The sequence below is a fragment of the Babylonia areolata genome, chromosome 21 (genome assembly GCF_041734735.1).
Source record: "Babylonia areolata isolate BAREFJ2019XMU chromosome 21, ASM4173473v1, whole genome shotgun sequence".
Lineage (NCBI taxonomy): Eukaryota > Metazoa > Mollusca > Gastropoda > Neogastropoda > Buccinidae > Babylonia > Babylonia areolata.
In genome coordinates, this window is record NC_134896.1 from 4,230,634 (window position 1) to 4,247,923 (window position 17,290).

A 17,290-nucleotide genomic window follows, 5' to 3' on the forward strand; every position below is an offset into this window, starting at 1 on the left:
TGCCTTTACTGTTGACACTGACAGTGATCATTCTGAATATCATTGTGCTGCCTTTACTGTTGACATTGACAGTGATCTTTCTGAATATCATTATGCTGCCTTTACTGTTGACATTGACAGTGATCATTCTGAATATCATATATTATGCTGCCTTTACTGTTGACATTGACAGTGATCATTCTGAATATCATTATGCTGCCTTTACTGTTGACATTGACAGTGATCATTCTGAATATCATATATTATGCTGCCTTTACTGTTGACATTGACAGTGATCATTCTGAATATCATATATTATGCTGCCTTTACTGTTGACATTGACAGTGATTATTCTGAATATCATGCTGCCTTTACTGTTGACATTGACAGTGATCATTCTGAATATCATTGTGCTGCCTTTACTGTTGACATTGACAGTGATCATTCTGAATATCATTATCAGGATCAAAAGCACAGCATACATCTCAGAACAATTTGTGTAATACTTGCAGAGCAGTGAAACATGACTTTCTAGCTATAATCATAAATAATACTTGTGGGGCGGGGGATGCTCAAACTGCACAAAACTTTGTCAGTAAGTTTACTGCCCGGTAGTTTATCAAGATTCATGTCCTTAGACACAAAGTTGGAAGGTAAAAAAAACAACAACAGATGTCTGAGCAATGTTCGGATATATGGCTGAATGAGTTGAGTGTAACTGCGATGTTTACTTAATTTCTTTCTTTTCTGTTTTTTTGCCTTCATTTCATGGGCTGCGACTTCCTCCATGTTCACTTGTATCTCCTGTGGATGCATCTAATCATCTGTCTGTCTTGGAACCAGTTTATGTGTTTCTTTCATGACCAGTCTGCAATCTTTGTCATTATAGTTGTTATTATTATTAGTTTTGTGGTATTCTTATCATCAGCATGGTAAGTGTGGCTGTATGCCTGGATGTGTGTGTGTGTGTGTGTGCAGGGAGTGGACAGTCTGGAGGGGAAGCTGAAGGAGGATTTCCTGGAACTGGTCCAGCAGCAGATTCACAAAGAGACGTCTGCCTTGGACAACATCGACAATAAGGAAGAGCTGTGTAAGTGGTCTCCCTTGTCACTAGAGCCCTGTCTCTGACAATGAGGACAATAAAGATCTGTTAAGTGGTCTCCCTTGTCAATAGAGATATGTTAGGTGGTCTCCCTTGTCGCTAGAGGTCTGTCTCTGACAGTGAGGACAATAAAGAAGATCTGTTAAGTGGTCTCCCTTGTCACTAGAGGCCTCTATCTCTGACAGTGAGGACAGTGAACAAGGTTCGTAGGGTCTTTTCAAGTCCTTTTAAGTCCTTAGGAATTGGATTTTGGTCAAAAGGCCTTTTAAGTGCTTTGATTCAGCAAGTTGGTCCTTTTAACTCATCAGGAGGTCCTTTTAATTTTTGAAAGGTACTGTTAAGTCCTGTTTTATGAAGAGAAAGAGACTTGAGAATGAAACTCAAACACCTTCGACACCAAAACCGCAAGTTGCAAAGCGCGTTGAAAGATGCCGACGCGATCGTCTGAAACTCAGTACTTACTGTAGGAGGATACAGCCTATAGGCCTAGGCCCTAACAGTAATGCGCTTTCTGCTCGGTGGCAGACGCGAAGCGTGGTACAATGGCTGTGAGTCACGCCTGCTGCTGCTGCTTTGCTTAGGCCTAGCCTACAGTGACGTGAATTGCAAAGACTAAATACGACAGTCAAATGGGATTAGCTGTTCTTCCGTTTATGAGAGGTAAGTGTCTGCTGTTCTGCATGTCAAATAGATTGGGGTGTACTGTAAAGTCATGTCGGCAAAGGTCCTTTTAAACTGATTTGAGGTCCTTATAAAGTCCTTTAAAGGTCCTTTTTTGGCTTCATGCCCACCACCTGGGAACCCTGGTGAAGAAGAGCTAGTTCCATTGGAATCTGCATGGGGTAAGAAGGCATGTTTCTACCCACAGCATGTTCTTCACACACAAGAACACAAGGCAACAAAAAAGATGTCCCATGATACGTCTGTAGAAATGATAAATCTGGGGAAAGTCTGCAGGTGGGTACAGAGGCACTGTGGCAGAGTGGGTTAAGCGCTGGACTTGTGACCCAGTGTTCTTCAGTGATGAGGGTTTGAGGCCAGTTTCCACATGGTGGTGTGTCCTTGGGCAGGACATTTTTCTCTGATTTTCTTCACTCCACCAAGGTGTGAACATATACCTGACTTCCTTTGGAGAAGGTTGAAGTGGCGGAAGGAGAGGGATGGGTCCCTCCTTCCTATGCTGAGCCCTAGACACAGTGGATATGAATTGGCAGCCCCTAAGGCTGTCAAGGGGTATGGAAATTTTAACTCATTCAACCCTGTGCCCGCCATTCTCCACCTGAGCCCACCTAGCAGACTGGTGAAGAAACCCATTTATTTGAACTGGTTTGTCAGTTCATTATTATGCATTAAACGGCTATGTAAGGGAAGTAACTTGAACTTAACTTCCTTCCTCACTGGCACGCGAAGTTTTGCTCCAAAAATCGAATGATTTGTGTGTTTTTTATCTGGTTTTCCACATCGATAAGATAAAACCTCAAAGGCTTACAGCACAGTAAGTGCTCAATGAAATTATTATAGACCCTTGCAGGTAAACTGACCCAGATAGTGACAAAAATTTGACTTAATTTAAAGTTACAAGTAAACTATTGCATCCCTTGTCTAGAGACTTAAGCAACTTGTGTCAAAATTGTATTTCATTCATCATGTGAAGTTCGGTAGCTATTGGTTGAGTGGTTGCTCTAAATTTGTGCTTGAAGTGAAGCACCCCTCCCCATTGATGCAGCCAGGCCAGAACATGCCAGGCTGGGAGGGCTGCACAGGCAGACCTTAAAAGGCAGGAAGGGTTAACCTTAAAGCAGGTGGGTGTGGGTGTTGTGTGGAGGAGATGCACGGTACTGCAAAGTAGTGAAATCGTCTTGCAACTGAGAGCAATCCAAATATGACGTGTACTCTGAGGTGTGTGTCTCAGGTGCGGCCTTTGAACAACTTTGACAGTTAAGAAGGGTTGTGTAAGTGATCTCCCATGTCATTGGGGGTTTCTGTAGTGGACAACTGGTTAGTGTGTGTGTGTGTTTCTGGCGCAGGTGTGAAATCAGTTTGTGTCAAATACAGCAGATGTTCTGATGAAAGCGTGTGTGTGCGTGTCTCAGGCGCGGCCTTTGAGCAGGACAAGCTGTCCCTGGTGCAGCACTACGAGTCACAGATCCAGATGCTGCGTGAGGAGTTAGGGGCCCTGCGTCAGGACTTTGAGGCGGAGCGGGCCGCCTTCCAGCAACTGCAGTCAGGGAGCCTGGCCCAGTCCATCCGCCATGAGCTGCAGGTAAACAACACTTTGGTTTTTTTCACTGCCTTATCCTCTGGGCTGTGCTCAGAGAAAGGTGGCAGAGTGGTTGAGATGCTCATCTGCCAATTCAGAGTCTGTGAGGGTCTGGGTTCAAATCCTGCTCTCGCACTTTCTCCCAAGTTTGACTGGAAAATCAAACTGAGCATCTAGTCATTCGGATGAGACGATAAACTGAGGTCCAGTGTGCAGCACGCACTTTGCACACTGAAAAAGAACCCATGGCAATGAGTGTGTTGTCCTCTGGCATAATTCTGTCGAAGAAATCCATTCTAATAGGTACACAAATATATATGCAAGCACTCAAGGCCTGACTAAGCATATTGGGTCATGCTGCTGGTCAGGCATCTGCCAAGCAGATGTGGTGTAGCGCATATGGATTTGTCCGAACACAGTGACGCCACCTAGAGAAACTGAAACTGTGAGCGACGTCACACCCATGCCATGTGGCTTGTCCTGTATCCACACCCAGGTTGATCCTGTGGCAGTCCCTTTGGTGGACGTCCTATGATCAATGCAAGGTTGAGGATACAGCTGACGGAGAGGTAAACATGGTGTCAGGCTCAGTGGAAAATGCTTTCTTCATGTTAAGTATGTGCATTCCATTAATGATTCTGAGGCAGTATTCATGATTATCATGGAAATGACTTTTTTGTAAATATGTTTTTTATTATGATGACGGAAGTAGATTTGCATGTGTGCCAAAGCATACACACATACAGGCACATGGGCATGCATACATGCACATACACATGTGTGATTCTGTTTTATACTTTCCGAATGAAAACAGATTTATGAAAATGAAGGAGTGAGGGATAGTGTTTATCTGTTTTTGTAAGAATTTGTTGGCACAAAAAATATTTGAGCCCACACATAAAATCATTTGTTACTTGATGGAATGAATGTATTTGACATGTATCATTCTTTAAAATGTTGTGAATACATTCGTCTCTGAAATGTTACCTTACTCCATGCCTGTCGTGAGGAAGATGGCAGCATTGTTTTGTTGTGGGCGCGGTGTTTTCTGTTACATGTGGCGCCATGTGTTTCTGTTGTTGAATGTAAAGACTGCCAGACGACTGAGAGCCAGCAGAATTCGTGCAAAAATGTTTCCCATGGAGAGCATTTCGGAACAGGTCACAAACCACAAGAAGTGATTGTACTGACCCTGTGTGTGTGTGTGTGAGACGACAAGTGGTAACGATGATGATTAACCTTTTCACTGCCAGGGAATGGCACAGCAGAGTGTTTGTTGTGTGGCTTCTGTTCACCTCCCTGATGGGCACTTTAACCCCTTGACTGCTACTGACGAGTATGCTCATTAATGAAAGGTTGACACCTCACTGAGATAGGACTGAGCTCACAGGTCAGGATGTCAGTGAAGGGCTGTCACCTCACTGAGATAAGACACAGCTTACAGGTCAGGATGTCAGTGAAGGGTTGTCACCTCACTGAGATAGGACAGAGCTTCCAGGTCAGGATGTCAGTGAAGGGCTGTCACCTCACTGAGATAAGACCGCTTACAGGTCAGGATGTCAACGGCCCTTCACTGAGGTAAGACAGCTCACAGGTTGGGATGTCAGTGAAGGCCTGTCACCTCACTGAGGTAAGACAGCTCACAGGTCAGGATGTCAGTGAAGGCCTGTCACCTCACTGAGATAAGACAGCTCACAGGTCAGGATGTCAGTGAAGGCCTGTCACCTCACTGAGATAAGACAGCTCACAGGTCAGGATGTCAGTGAAGGCCTGTCACCTCACTCAGATAAGACAGCTCACAGGTCGGGATGTCAGTCACCATGCTTCATTACAATGTACATGACCATTTTTACCCCCGCCATATAGGCAGTCATGCTCCGTTTTGGGTGATGAAAATCTTCAGTAAGATAAATTCTAGAAATGATGACTCACAGTGACAGGACAAAATGTGTTGACATGTGCACAGTGGAGAGAGCTGTGACACGGTGTGGCGTGCAGAGTGCTTTGACAGGACAGAATGTACTTCTGTCCTGCACGTGATAGTGAATGTGTGCACTGAGTGTTTACACACAGGTCAAGCAGTTTGGTGTTTCCTGACTCTATGTGTGTGTGTGTGTGAGAGTCTGTGAGTTTGTGTTTGTGTGTGTATAAGTGTGTGTGTGTGTGTGTATGTGTAGCATTTTATGTAAGGCAAACATTACCATAGCATGTCATATAAAACAAACTTTACCATAGCTTGTTACATGAGGCAAACTTTACCCCAACATGTTATAAAAGGCAAGCTTTACCATAGTATGATACAGAAGGCAAACTTTACCATGGCATAATCACATATGGCAAACTTTACTGTAGCATGTTATGTAAGGTGAACTTCAGCATAGCATGTTTACTATACCATGTTAGATAAGCCAACCTGTCCTCTTGGATGTTACAAAAAGCAAGCTTTACCATGATAAGGAAACAAAACAGTTCCTTATACAGAGACAGTCTCACTACAAAAGAGTGCCAAATGAACGTCTCATGACAAGATCACAAGCTGTTTGAAATTGGATATCAGCAGGTCCAGCTTCCTTTATAATGTTATAACATGGCATAAACAGGGATCCGTTTTATGTTGTCTGAGAAGTTCCTAACATGTTATATTTCCATTGTTGGGGTTTTGTTGTTGTTTTCCCTGTGATTCCTTTCGCTGTTCTGTGTTTTGGCCTCACCAAGTCTCCCTGCCACTGCCCAGTTCACAGTGTCTTTTGCTGGTCTTAAGATCGCTCTCTGTCACAAATGCATAAACAAATTTGCCCCTTTCTATCTGTATGACTGCCGTCACCTCGGCACCACATCTCGCTCTCCACGATCAGTTTCAGATCCCTCTGTTTCTGCATTCCCACTCTCCATGATCAGCTTCAGATCCCTCTGTTTCTGCATTCCCACTCTCCACGATCAGCTTCAGATCCCTCTGTTTCTGCATTCCCACTCTCCACGATCAGCTTCAGATCCCTCTGTTTCTGCATTCCCACTCTCCACGATCAGCTTCAGATCCCTCTGTTTCTGCATTCCCACTCTCCACGATCAGCCTCAGATCCCTCTGTTTCTGCATTCCCACTCTCCATGATCAGCTTCAGATCCCTCTGTTTCTGCATTCCCACTCTCCACGATCAGCTTCAGATCCCTCTGTTTCTGCATCCCCACTCTCCACGATCAGCTTCAGATCCCTCTGTTTCTGCATTCCCAAGTTCAAACTCTCCACAGTTGGCCATCGCTCTTTACTTGGAGCTTACACTTACAATGATCTCCCTCTTTCGCTTCGTCAAATCCCTGCACTCTTGTTTTTTCAAGCTGCCTCTTCCCAGAATAGCTCCTCCATACTCTGTTGTTTTTTTCTGTCCATAGTTTCTTTATCCTGCCACGTCTATATGTATTTACAAGTTTTATATCCTGTCATACTGGTGATTGTAGATATCTAGTTATAGTATCATTTTCACATTTGAATTATCATTTAAATATGAATGATTAAAAATGTAATGAGGGGAGCGGGGGACTTGTATGTTGAGTTGAGGGTAACAGGAAAATTGTATGGTATTGTGCATAAAGATATATGTATAGTACTCTTTTGTTACAACAAAATTCTCTGTGTGAAATTAAGGCTGCTCTCCTCTCCCCAGGAAGAACTCATCGCTACACTGAGAGTGCCACCGGTTTTTTTCAAATATTTTCCAGCCTGCAGTTTTATTTATTTTCCTATCAAAGTGGACTTTTCTACAGGATTTACTAGGGACAGCTCTTTTGTTGCTGTGTTGTTGTTTTTTCTACATGCACCAAGTGCATGCTGCACATGGGACCTCAGTTCATTGTCTCATCCAAACAAATAGCATCCTGACCACCACTCAAGGTCCAATGGCAGGGGAGAAAATTCTGGCAAGTGTGGGATTTGAACTGGCGCACTCACATTCTCTCGCTCCCTTGGTGGATGTGTTACTTCTGGGCCAACACTCCACATGTCCCCCATTTCCCCAGCAGTCCACTGCACCCAGCTGTCACTGTGTTGTCCCCCCCCCCCCAACCCCCTTCTCCTCCTCTCCCTCCTTCCCTTTAAAAGGCTAATCGGTTGTAGATGGCAGACTTGGTATAATCACATTCATACCAGTAATAGATTTGATATGTATTGAACTTTCTGTTGTGTACCTGATTTAAATGCTTAACTGCTGCTAGATGTAGATAGGCATTTGAAATGTATGACAGTCAGATTTAGATTAGGGATATCAGAACTGGCAGTACATCGCTCAAGACGCAGAACTTGTTGGGCAAATGATTCAGTCTGTCCTTTGTGTCATGAATTCCTAGAAAATGAAGTACATTTTGTTCTTTGTTGCTCAGCTGTGAGAAATATTCATCACATATTTATAACATCAAAATACTGCCAACGTCCCTCTCTATTGGAATTAAGTACTTTAATGTAGTCAGGCAGTTGTAATGGAATTCATAATTTTTCCTCTTTTTTTTTTCTTGCATAAGGCATTCAGACTTAGAAATCAGTACTTCATGATATGAATGTGATTTATGTTGTTTTTGGGGGAGTAGGGGTTTTTTTGTGTATTTTTTTCTGTGTGTATGCTTGTTTGCACTATTTCACTGATTTGTGTACTACCATGTTCATGTGAACCCCTTTACTTGGGGCTGAGGCCTATATATGAATGAATAAACCATTCTGATCACACCACCCCCCCCCCCCCCTCCGACCCCCGTGCACAGGAAGAGATGGGGGATGAGGTGGACGAGGTGAGTCAGAGCTGGGAGAAGGAGCGGCGGGAGTTGGTGGTTCAGAACCAGCTGCTGGAGGAGGAGCTGGCCGACCTGAAGGGACAGCTGGTGCAGGAGAGGCAGCGCTCCGCTGAGGCTCACTCCCTCAGGGAGGCCATCCGACGTCTGCGCAGTGAGAACAAAGAGGTGGGGGCCTGGTGTTTACAGTCAGAACAAAGAGGTGGGGGTCTGGTGTTTATAGTGAGAACAAAGAGGTTGGGGCCTGGTGTTTACTGTCAGAACAAAGAGATGGGGGCAGAGGTGGGGACCTGGTGTTTACTGTCAGAACAAAGGTGGGGGCCTGGTGTTTACTGTCAGAACAAAGAGGTGGGGGCCTGGTGTTTACTGTCAAAACAAAGAGGTGGGGGCCTGGTGTTTACTGTCAAAACAAAGAGGTGGGGGCCTGGTGTTTACTGTCAAAACAAAGAGGTGGGGGCATGTGTGTGTTGTGTGCCCCAGGTGTAGTGAAGAAGCAGAGGTGTATGTGTGATGGTGACAGGTGCAGTGAAGCTGCGTGTGTGTGTGTGATGCAGACAGGTGTGTGTGATGGTGACAGGTGCAGTGAAGCTGCGTGTGTGTGTGTGATGCAGACAGGTGTGTGTGATGGTGACAGGTGTGTGGTGGTACAGGTGAGTGATGGTGACAGGTGTGTGATGGTGACAGGTGTGTGATGGTACAGGTGTGTGATGGTACAGGTGTGTGATGGTGACAGGTGTGTGATGGTACAGGTGTGTGATGGTACAGGTGAGTGATGGTGACAGGTGTGTGATGGTACAGGTGTGTGATGATACAGGTGTGTGATGGTGACATGTGTGTGATGGTACAGGTGTGTGATGATACAGGTGTGTGATGGTGACAGGTGAGTGATGGTACAGGTGTGTGATGATACAGGTGTGTGATGGTGACATGTGTGTGATGATACAGGTGAGTGATGGTGACAGGTGTGTGATGGTGACAGGTGTGTGATGATACAGGTGTGTGATGGTACATGTGTGTGATGGTACAGGTGTGTGATGGTGACAGGTGAGTGATGGTACAGGTGTGTGATGATACAGGTGTGTGATGGTGACATGTGTGTGATGGTACAGGTGTGTGATGGTGACAGGTGTGTGATGATACAGGTGTGTGATGGTACATGTGTGTGATGGTACATGTGTGTGATGGTACAGGTGTGTGATGATACAGGTGTGTGATGGTGACATGTGTGTGATGGTACAGGTGTGTGATGGTGACAGGTGTGTGATGATACAGGTGTGTGATGGTACATGTGTGTGATGGTACAGGTGTGTGATGGTGACAGGTGTGTGATGATACAGGTGTGTGATGGTACATGTGTGTGATGGTACAGGTGTGTGATGGTGACAGGTGAGTGATGGTACAGGTGTGTGATGATACAGGTGTGTGATGGTGACAGGTGTGTGATGGTACAGGTGTGTGATGGTACAGGTGTGTGATGGTGACAGGTGAGTGATGGTACAGGTGTGTGATGGTACAGGTGTGTGATGGTACAGGTGTGTGATGGTGACAGGTGTGTGATGGTACAGGTGAGTGATGATACAGGCGTATGATGGAACAGGTGTGTGATGGTACAGGTGTGTGATGGTACAGGTGCAGGTGGTGGCGGAGGGCCTGAAGGAGAAGGTGGGCCGGCTGCACCAGCAGAAGGACCTGGAGAAGGCCAGCTATGAGCGGCGTCTGGACGAGCTGCAGCGTGACAAGGACCAGGCCCTTAGGCTGCAGGCCCTGCAGTACGCTGGCACCAAGCCACATCCACAGGTCAGTCTGTCTCTCTGTCTCTCCATCTGTCTCTCTGTCTGTCTGTCCATTTGTTTGTCAGGCTGGCTGGCTGGCTGTCCGTCTGTCCATTTGTCTGTCTGTTTGTCTGTCCATCTGACCGTCCGTCTGTCTGTCAGTCATCCATCTGTCTGTCTGTCCGTCCGCCCGTATCTCTGTTTGTCTGTCTGTTTTGCCTGTCTGTTGAACTGTCTGTCCGATTCTCCGTCTGTCTGTCACATTGTTCAACCCTTCCCCTTCCTACCACTCCCCCCCCCCCCCTTTTTTTTTTTTTTTTTTTTTGCTTTCCCCATTTGTATTTTGTGTGTGTGTGTGTGTGTGTGTGTGTGAGGAGGAAGTGGAGAATGCACTGCAGAAAGAGGTGCTGAACAGCTATGATGTGTGTGTGTGTGTGTGTGTGTGTGTGTGTGTGTGTGTGTGAGGAGAAGGAGGAGAATGGACTGCAGAAAGAGGTGCTGAACAGCTATGTGTGTGTGTGTGTGTGTGTGTGTGTGTGTGTGTGTGTGTGTGTGAGGAGGAAGAGGAGAATGCACTGCAGAAAGAGGTGCTGAACAGCTATGATGTGTGTGTGTGTGTGTGTGTGTGTGTGTGTGAGAAGGAGGAGAATGGACTGCAGAAAGAAGTGCTGAACAGCTGTGATGTGTGTGTGTGTCAGGAGAAGGAGGAGAATGGACTGCAGAAAGAAGTGCTGAACAGCTGTGATGTGTGTGTGTGTATGTGTGTGTGTCAGGAGGAAGAGGAGAACGCACTGCAGAAAGAGGTGCTACAGCAGATGATGGAGGAGGTGGAGGCCATGCGTTCCCACAGTCCTCTGGACCCCATCTTCCAAGAGGTACTGACTGTGTCTTCGCGTTGTCATCCTCACCATCATTGTTATCGCCTTCATCATCATTGTGTCATTGCCACCATCTCGGTCATTGTTATCGCCTTCATCATCATTATTATCATCATTGTTGTCATCATGTCATCCTCACCATCATTGTTATCGCCTTCTTCATCAGTGTGTCATCGCCATCATCACTGTCATTGTTATCACCCTCATCATCATTGTGTCATCGCCACCATCACAGTCATTGTTATCACCTTCTTCATCATTATTATCATCATTGTTGTCAGTATGTTGTCATCACCATCGTTGTTATCCGCCTTCTTCATCATTATTATCATCATTGTTGTCAGTATGTTGTCGTCACCATCGTTGTTATCGCTTTCTTCATCATTATTATCATCATTGTTGTCAGTATGTTGTCATCACCATCGTTGTTATCCGCCTTCTTCATCATTATTATCATCATTGTTGTCAGTATGTTGTCGTCACCATCGTTGTTATCGCTTTCTTCATCATTATTATCATTGTTGTCATCATTTCATAGGCACCATCATTATTGCCTTCTTCATCATTATTATCATTGTTGTCATCATTTCATAGTCACCATCATTGTTGTCGCCTTCATCATCATTATTATCATCATTGTTGTCAGTATGTTGTCGTCACCATCATTGTTATCCGCCTTCTTCATCATTATTATCATCATTGTTGTCAGTATGTTGTCATCACCATCATTGTTATCGCCTTCTTCATCATTATTATCATTGTTGTCAGTATGTTGTCGTCACCATTGTTGTTATCACCTTCTTCATTATTATCATCATCATTGTTGTCATCATTTCATAGTCACCATCATTGTTATCACCTTCATCATCATTATTATCATCATTGTTGTCATCATGTCGTCGTCACCATCATTGTTATCGCCTTCATCATCATTATTATCATCATTGTTGTCATCATTTTATAGGCACCATCATTGTTATCACCTTCATCATCATTATTATCATCATTGTTGTCATCATGTCGTCGTCACCATCATTGTTATCGCCTTCATCATCATTATTATCATCATTGTTGTCATCATGTCGTCGTCACCATCATTGTTATCACCTTCATCATCATTATTATCATCATTGTTGTCATCATTTTATAGGCACCATCATTGTTATCGCCTTCATCATCATTATTATCATCATTGTTGTCATCATGTCGTCGTCACCATCATTGTTATCACCTTCATCATAATTATTATCATCATTGTTGTCATCATGTCATCATCACCATCATTGTTGTCACCTTCATCATCACCATTATTATTGTTGCCATCCAGTCATCATCACCACTATCATTATCGGCTTAAACACCACGATCATCAATGTTGTCATGTCGTCATCACCACTGTCATTACCGTCTTCAACGTTATCACCATCAATGTTGTCATCACCACTATCATTACCGTCTTCAACGTCATCATCATCATTGTTGTCATCATGTTGTCATCACCACTATCATTACCGTCTTCAACGTCATCATCATCAGTGTTGTCATCATGTTGTCATCACCACTTCTGTTACCGTCTTCAACGTCATCATCATCATTGTTGTCATCATGTTGTCATCACCACTATCATTACCGTCTTCAACATCATCATCATCAGTGTTGTCATCATGTTGTCATCACCACTTTCGTTACCGTCTTCAACGTCATCATCATCAGTGTTGTCATCATGTTGTCATCACCACTTCCGTTACCGTCTTCAACGTCATCATCATCATTGTTGTCATCATGTTGTCATCACCACTTCCGTTACCGTCTTCAACGTCATCATCATCATTGTTGTCATCATGTTGTCATCACCACTGTCATTACCGTCTTCAACGTTATCACCATCAATGTTGTCATGTTGTCATCACCACTATCATTACCGTCTTCAACGTCATCATCATCATTGTTGTCATCATGTTGTCATCACCACTATCATTACCGTCTTCAACGTCGTCATCATCAGTGTTGTCATCATGTTGTCATCACCACTTCCGTTACCATCTTCAACGTCATCATCATCATTGTTGTCATCATGTTGTCATCACTTTCGTTACCGTCTTCAACATCATCATCACCATTGTTGTCATCATGTTGTCATCACCACTATTATTACCGTCTTCAATGTCATCATCATCATTGTTGTCATCATGTTGTCATCACCACTTTCGTTACCGTCTTCAGCATCATCATCATCATTGTTGTCATCATGTTGTCATCACCACTATTATTACTGTCTTCAGCATCATCATCATCATTGTTGTCATCATGTTGTCATCACCACTATTATTACCGTCTTCAATGTCATCATCATCATTGTTGTCATCATTACTTTCGTTACCGTCTTCAACATCATCATCATCATTGTTGTCATCATGTTGTCATCACCACTATTATTACCATCTTCAACATCATCATCATCATTGTTGTCATCATGTTGTCATCACCACTATTATCACCGTCTTCAACATCATCATCAACATTGTTGTCATCATGTTGTCATCACCACTATTATTACCGTCTTCAACATCATCATCAACATTGTTGTCATCATGTTGTCATCACCACTATTATTACCGTCTTCAACATCATCATCATCATTGTTGTCATCATGTTGTCATTACCACTATTATTACCGTCTTCAACATCATCATCATCATTGTTGTCATCATGTTGTCATTACCACTATCATTACCGTCTTCAATGTCATCATCATCATTGTTGTCATCATGTTGTCATCACCACTATTATTACTGTCTTCAACATCATCATCATCATTGTTGTCATCATGTTGTCATCACCACTATTATTACTGTCTTCAACATCATCATCATCATTGTTGTCATCATGTTGTCATTACCACTATTATTACCATCTTCAACGTCATCATCATCATTGTTGTCATGTCGTTATCACCACTTTCGTTACCGTCTTCAACGTCATCATCATTGTTGTCATTGTTTAAATTATGTCATCATTACACCTGTTGTTATTGCCTTCAATATCATCATCATTGCTGTCTTTTGTGTGTTCATTGTGTGACATCAGCAGCAGCAGCAGCAGGGTCATTTTCACATTTGTCGTCTACATTATGCTATGTGTCGTGTCATCAGTATTTCTTGTCGTGCATTGCTGGCATACAGGATGAGTCTCAATCAGCTGCAGCAAATGGCAGTATGACCTGGATCATAAGACACCAATGTAGTGCAGTCTTTCTGTATAATCTCAGGAAAGGCTGGGTAATGAAACATGTAATTATCATAATCATTTATAACAGGACATGTAATTGTTGTAATTATTGCATATTGGCTCATGAAAGCTAGGATAACAGGACATGTGTTTGCTGTAATCATTGACAACAGTACATGTGATTGCTGTAATCATTGATAACAGGACATATGATTGCCATAATTATTGATAACAGGAAATTTATTTGCCAAAGTGATTGATATCAAGACATGTATTTGCCATAATGATTGATACCAGGACTGGAAATGTTGTAATCATTGATAACAGGACAAAATAACTGCTGTAATCATTGATAACAGGACATGTGATTGCCGTAATCATTAATAACAGGACATATATTGCCATAATGATTGATAACAAGACATGTTATAATCATTTGATAACAGAACATGTGTTTGCTGTGATCATGGATAACAGGACATATAATTGCCATAATCATTAATAAAAGGACATGTAATTGCTGTATCTTTGATTTTAGGATATGTAATTGCCATAATCATTGACAACAGGACATGTAAATGTCATGATCATGGATAACAGGACATGTAATTGTCATGATCATGGATAAACAGGACACGTAATTGCTGTATTCATTGATAACAGGACATGTAATTGCTGTGATTATTGATAACAGGACATGCTGTAATCATTGATAATAGGACATGTAATTGTGTTCATGTATAACAGGACATGTAATTGCTGTGATCAGGGATAACAGGACATGTAATTGCCGTGATCATGGATGACAGGACATGTAATTGCCGTGATCATGGATAACAGGACATGAAATTGCTGTGATCAGGTATAACAGGACATGTAATTGTGTTCATGGATAACAGGACATGTAATTGCTGTGATCAGGGATAACAGGATATGTAATTGTGTTCATGGATAACAGGTCATGTAATTGCCGTGATAGGGATAACAGGACATGTAATTGTGTTCATGGATAACAGGTCATGTAATTGCCGTGATAGGGATAACAGGACATGTAATTGGTGTGATTAGGTATAACAGGATATGTAATTGTGTTGACGGGCGCAATAGCCGAGTGGTTAAAGCGTTGGACTGTCAGTCTGAGGGTCCCGGGTTCGAATCACAGTGACGGTGCCTGGTGGGTGAAGGGTGGAGATTTTTACGATCACCCAGGTCAACATATGTGCAGACCTACTAGTGCCTGAACCCCCTTCGTGTGTATACGCAAGCAGAAGATCAAATACGCACGTTAAAGATCCTGTAATCCATGTCAGCGTTCGGTGGGTTATGGAAACAAGAACATACCCAGCATGCACACCCCCGAAAACGGAGTATGGCTGCCTACATGGTGGGGTAAAAACGGTCATACACGTAAAAGCCCACTCGTATGCATACGAGTGAACGTGGGAGTTGCAGCCCACGAACACAGAAGAAGAAGAAGAAGAATTGTGTTCATGGATAACAGGTTGTGTAATTGCCGTGATCATGGATAACAGAACATGTAATTGGTGTGATCAGGGATAACAGGACATGTAATTGCTGTGATCAGGGATAACAGGACATGTAATTGCTGTGATCATTCTGCACTGTCTCAGGAGAGCCTGGACCAGTTACAGGGGCAGATCACTCAGTTGCACCATCAGATGCAGGAAGCTCGCACCGCACAGTTGGAATTTCAGCAGCTGAAGGTACTGATGCTTGTCACATGTTGGTTTCAGTTTGAACGCATTTTTTGTCTTCTAATCTTTTATTTTTATTAGTGGTTCTGTTGTTGAAGTTGGGGTTTTGGGTTTTGGGGGGTTCTCTTTGTTTTCATTTTCTTTATGACCCTTGTAAATGGATGTCAAAAGCAATGAATTGATAATTGATTTCACACTGATTATTTATGTGTGCACACACACACACTCACACACACACACACACACACACACACACACACACACACACACACACACACACACACACACACACACACACACTCACACATGCACATGCTTACCCACATTTATGACAGGGTGTTCAGTTGTTTGTGTGTGTGTGTATGTATGTATGTATGTGTGTCCGTGGTAAACTTTAACAGTGCCATTTTCTCTGGAAATACTTTGTCTGCCAATACCAAATTTGGTTTAAACACATGAAAAACAATCTTCACAGTCTGTCACGCTCTATAAGACAGCGGACTAGAAACCCCCATCCAACCCAGCACTAATACCCGACAATACAAACACAGACTAAAATGATTCAAGTTCACATACATTTATTCAGTCACACATAGATTTTGACTACAGAAATAATAACCACAATCAGCCGCAATAATTGATACACTGAAATAAAGAGTGAATGGGTAAATAATCACAAAATCCCCAGAACTTGAAGTCATGGCAGTCCAGAGGCAACCACTTTGGAAAATGTTATCAGCGAACTTTGGATTTGATAAATAAATAAAAGACTGAAGCACTCTGCACAGCACAAGAGAAGACGATGGTTTGGACACCAAGGACGGAGGAAAAAAACCAGATGAAGATGAAGGTCACAAAAACCAACGATGACAGTGATGAGAAGAGGGCAGCAGGAAGACAGCAGCTAACAGATGACTGGAGCAGTGGTGCTACCTGGCCAACACAGGCTGAAGGGAAAATGGCACAGGAAGTGGAAGCGGGATTCTGCAAACTGCCTGCTGAGTACTACTACCCAGACGCTGGAAATAAAACAAAACAAAACACAGACGACACAAGTACAGCAGGGCACCCCTGCCCTCCTCGCTGGAGCACACAGAACACAGAAACTTGGCCACCTGGAGGAAAAGTAATCCTCATATGAGGGTGCCAACTGGGCAAAAAGCCCCAAAGTCAAACAGGCACTACCTTCCACTAAGAAGGCAGAGGGCAAAAAGCCTAGAGAAGTGTTACTGACAGAACAGAGAGACTTGAACCTCTGTTCAGCAGTGACAGGAACACAAAACATCACTCCACAATTGCACGTGAAAAATGTACAACCGAGAGCTACACGCACTAAATGAATGCTTGAACAGGGGAGGGTAAACGGGGAAGGGAATACACAAAACAACACTCCACACGAGATTGTCATGAGTTGTGACAGTCATACCAATGATAGGCTCTCAAATTTAGCCACATTTGCTGATCATTAATGGTTCATTTCGTTGAGGCATATTCTGGATTCTGAAAACACTTTACTGCCCCATCCCAGTTTCTGGAGCGAAAGCTTTGTCTGGTAAGAAGATGCCATGACCTCGTTTCTCTTA

At 43.3% G+C, this 17,290-nt stretch overlaps 1 protein-coding gene across 4 annotated transcripts in view; it reads left to right on the forward strand.

The window, feature by feature from the left end:
• Window positions 1-17,290, forward strand: part of LOC143295885 (uncharacterized) — a 100,723-nt gene that overhangs the window by 68,751 nt on the left and 14,682 nt on the right. For all 4 annotated transcript variants that reach the window (XR_013057086.1, XR_013057087.1, XR_013057088.1 and 1 more), the window contains exons 19-24: window positions 958-1,069; window positions 3,175-3,344; window positions 8,088-8,282; window positions 9,744-9,911; window positions 10,660-10,761; window positions 15,624-15,716. Coding sequence is in view for 1 of the 4 variants with exons in the window: in XM_076607559.1 (XP_076463674.1) it covers window positions 958-1,069; window positions 3,175-3,344; window positions 8,088-8,282; window positions 9,744-9,911; window positions 10,660-10,761; window positions 15,624-15,716 (840 nt within the window). In the remaining 3 variants the exon portion in view is untranslated. The remainder of the gene's footprint in view (window positions 1-957; window positions 1,070-3,174; window positions 3,345-8,087; window positions 8,283-9,743; window positions 9,912-10,659; window positions 10,762-15,623; window positions 15,717-17,290) is intronic.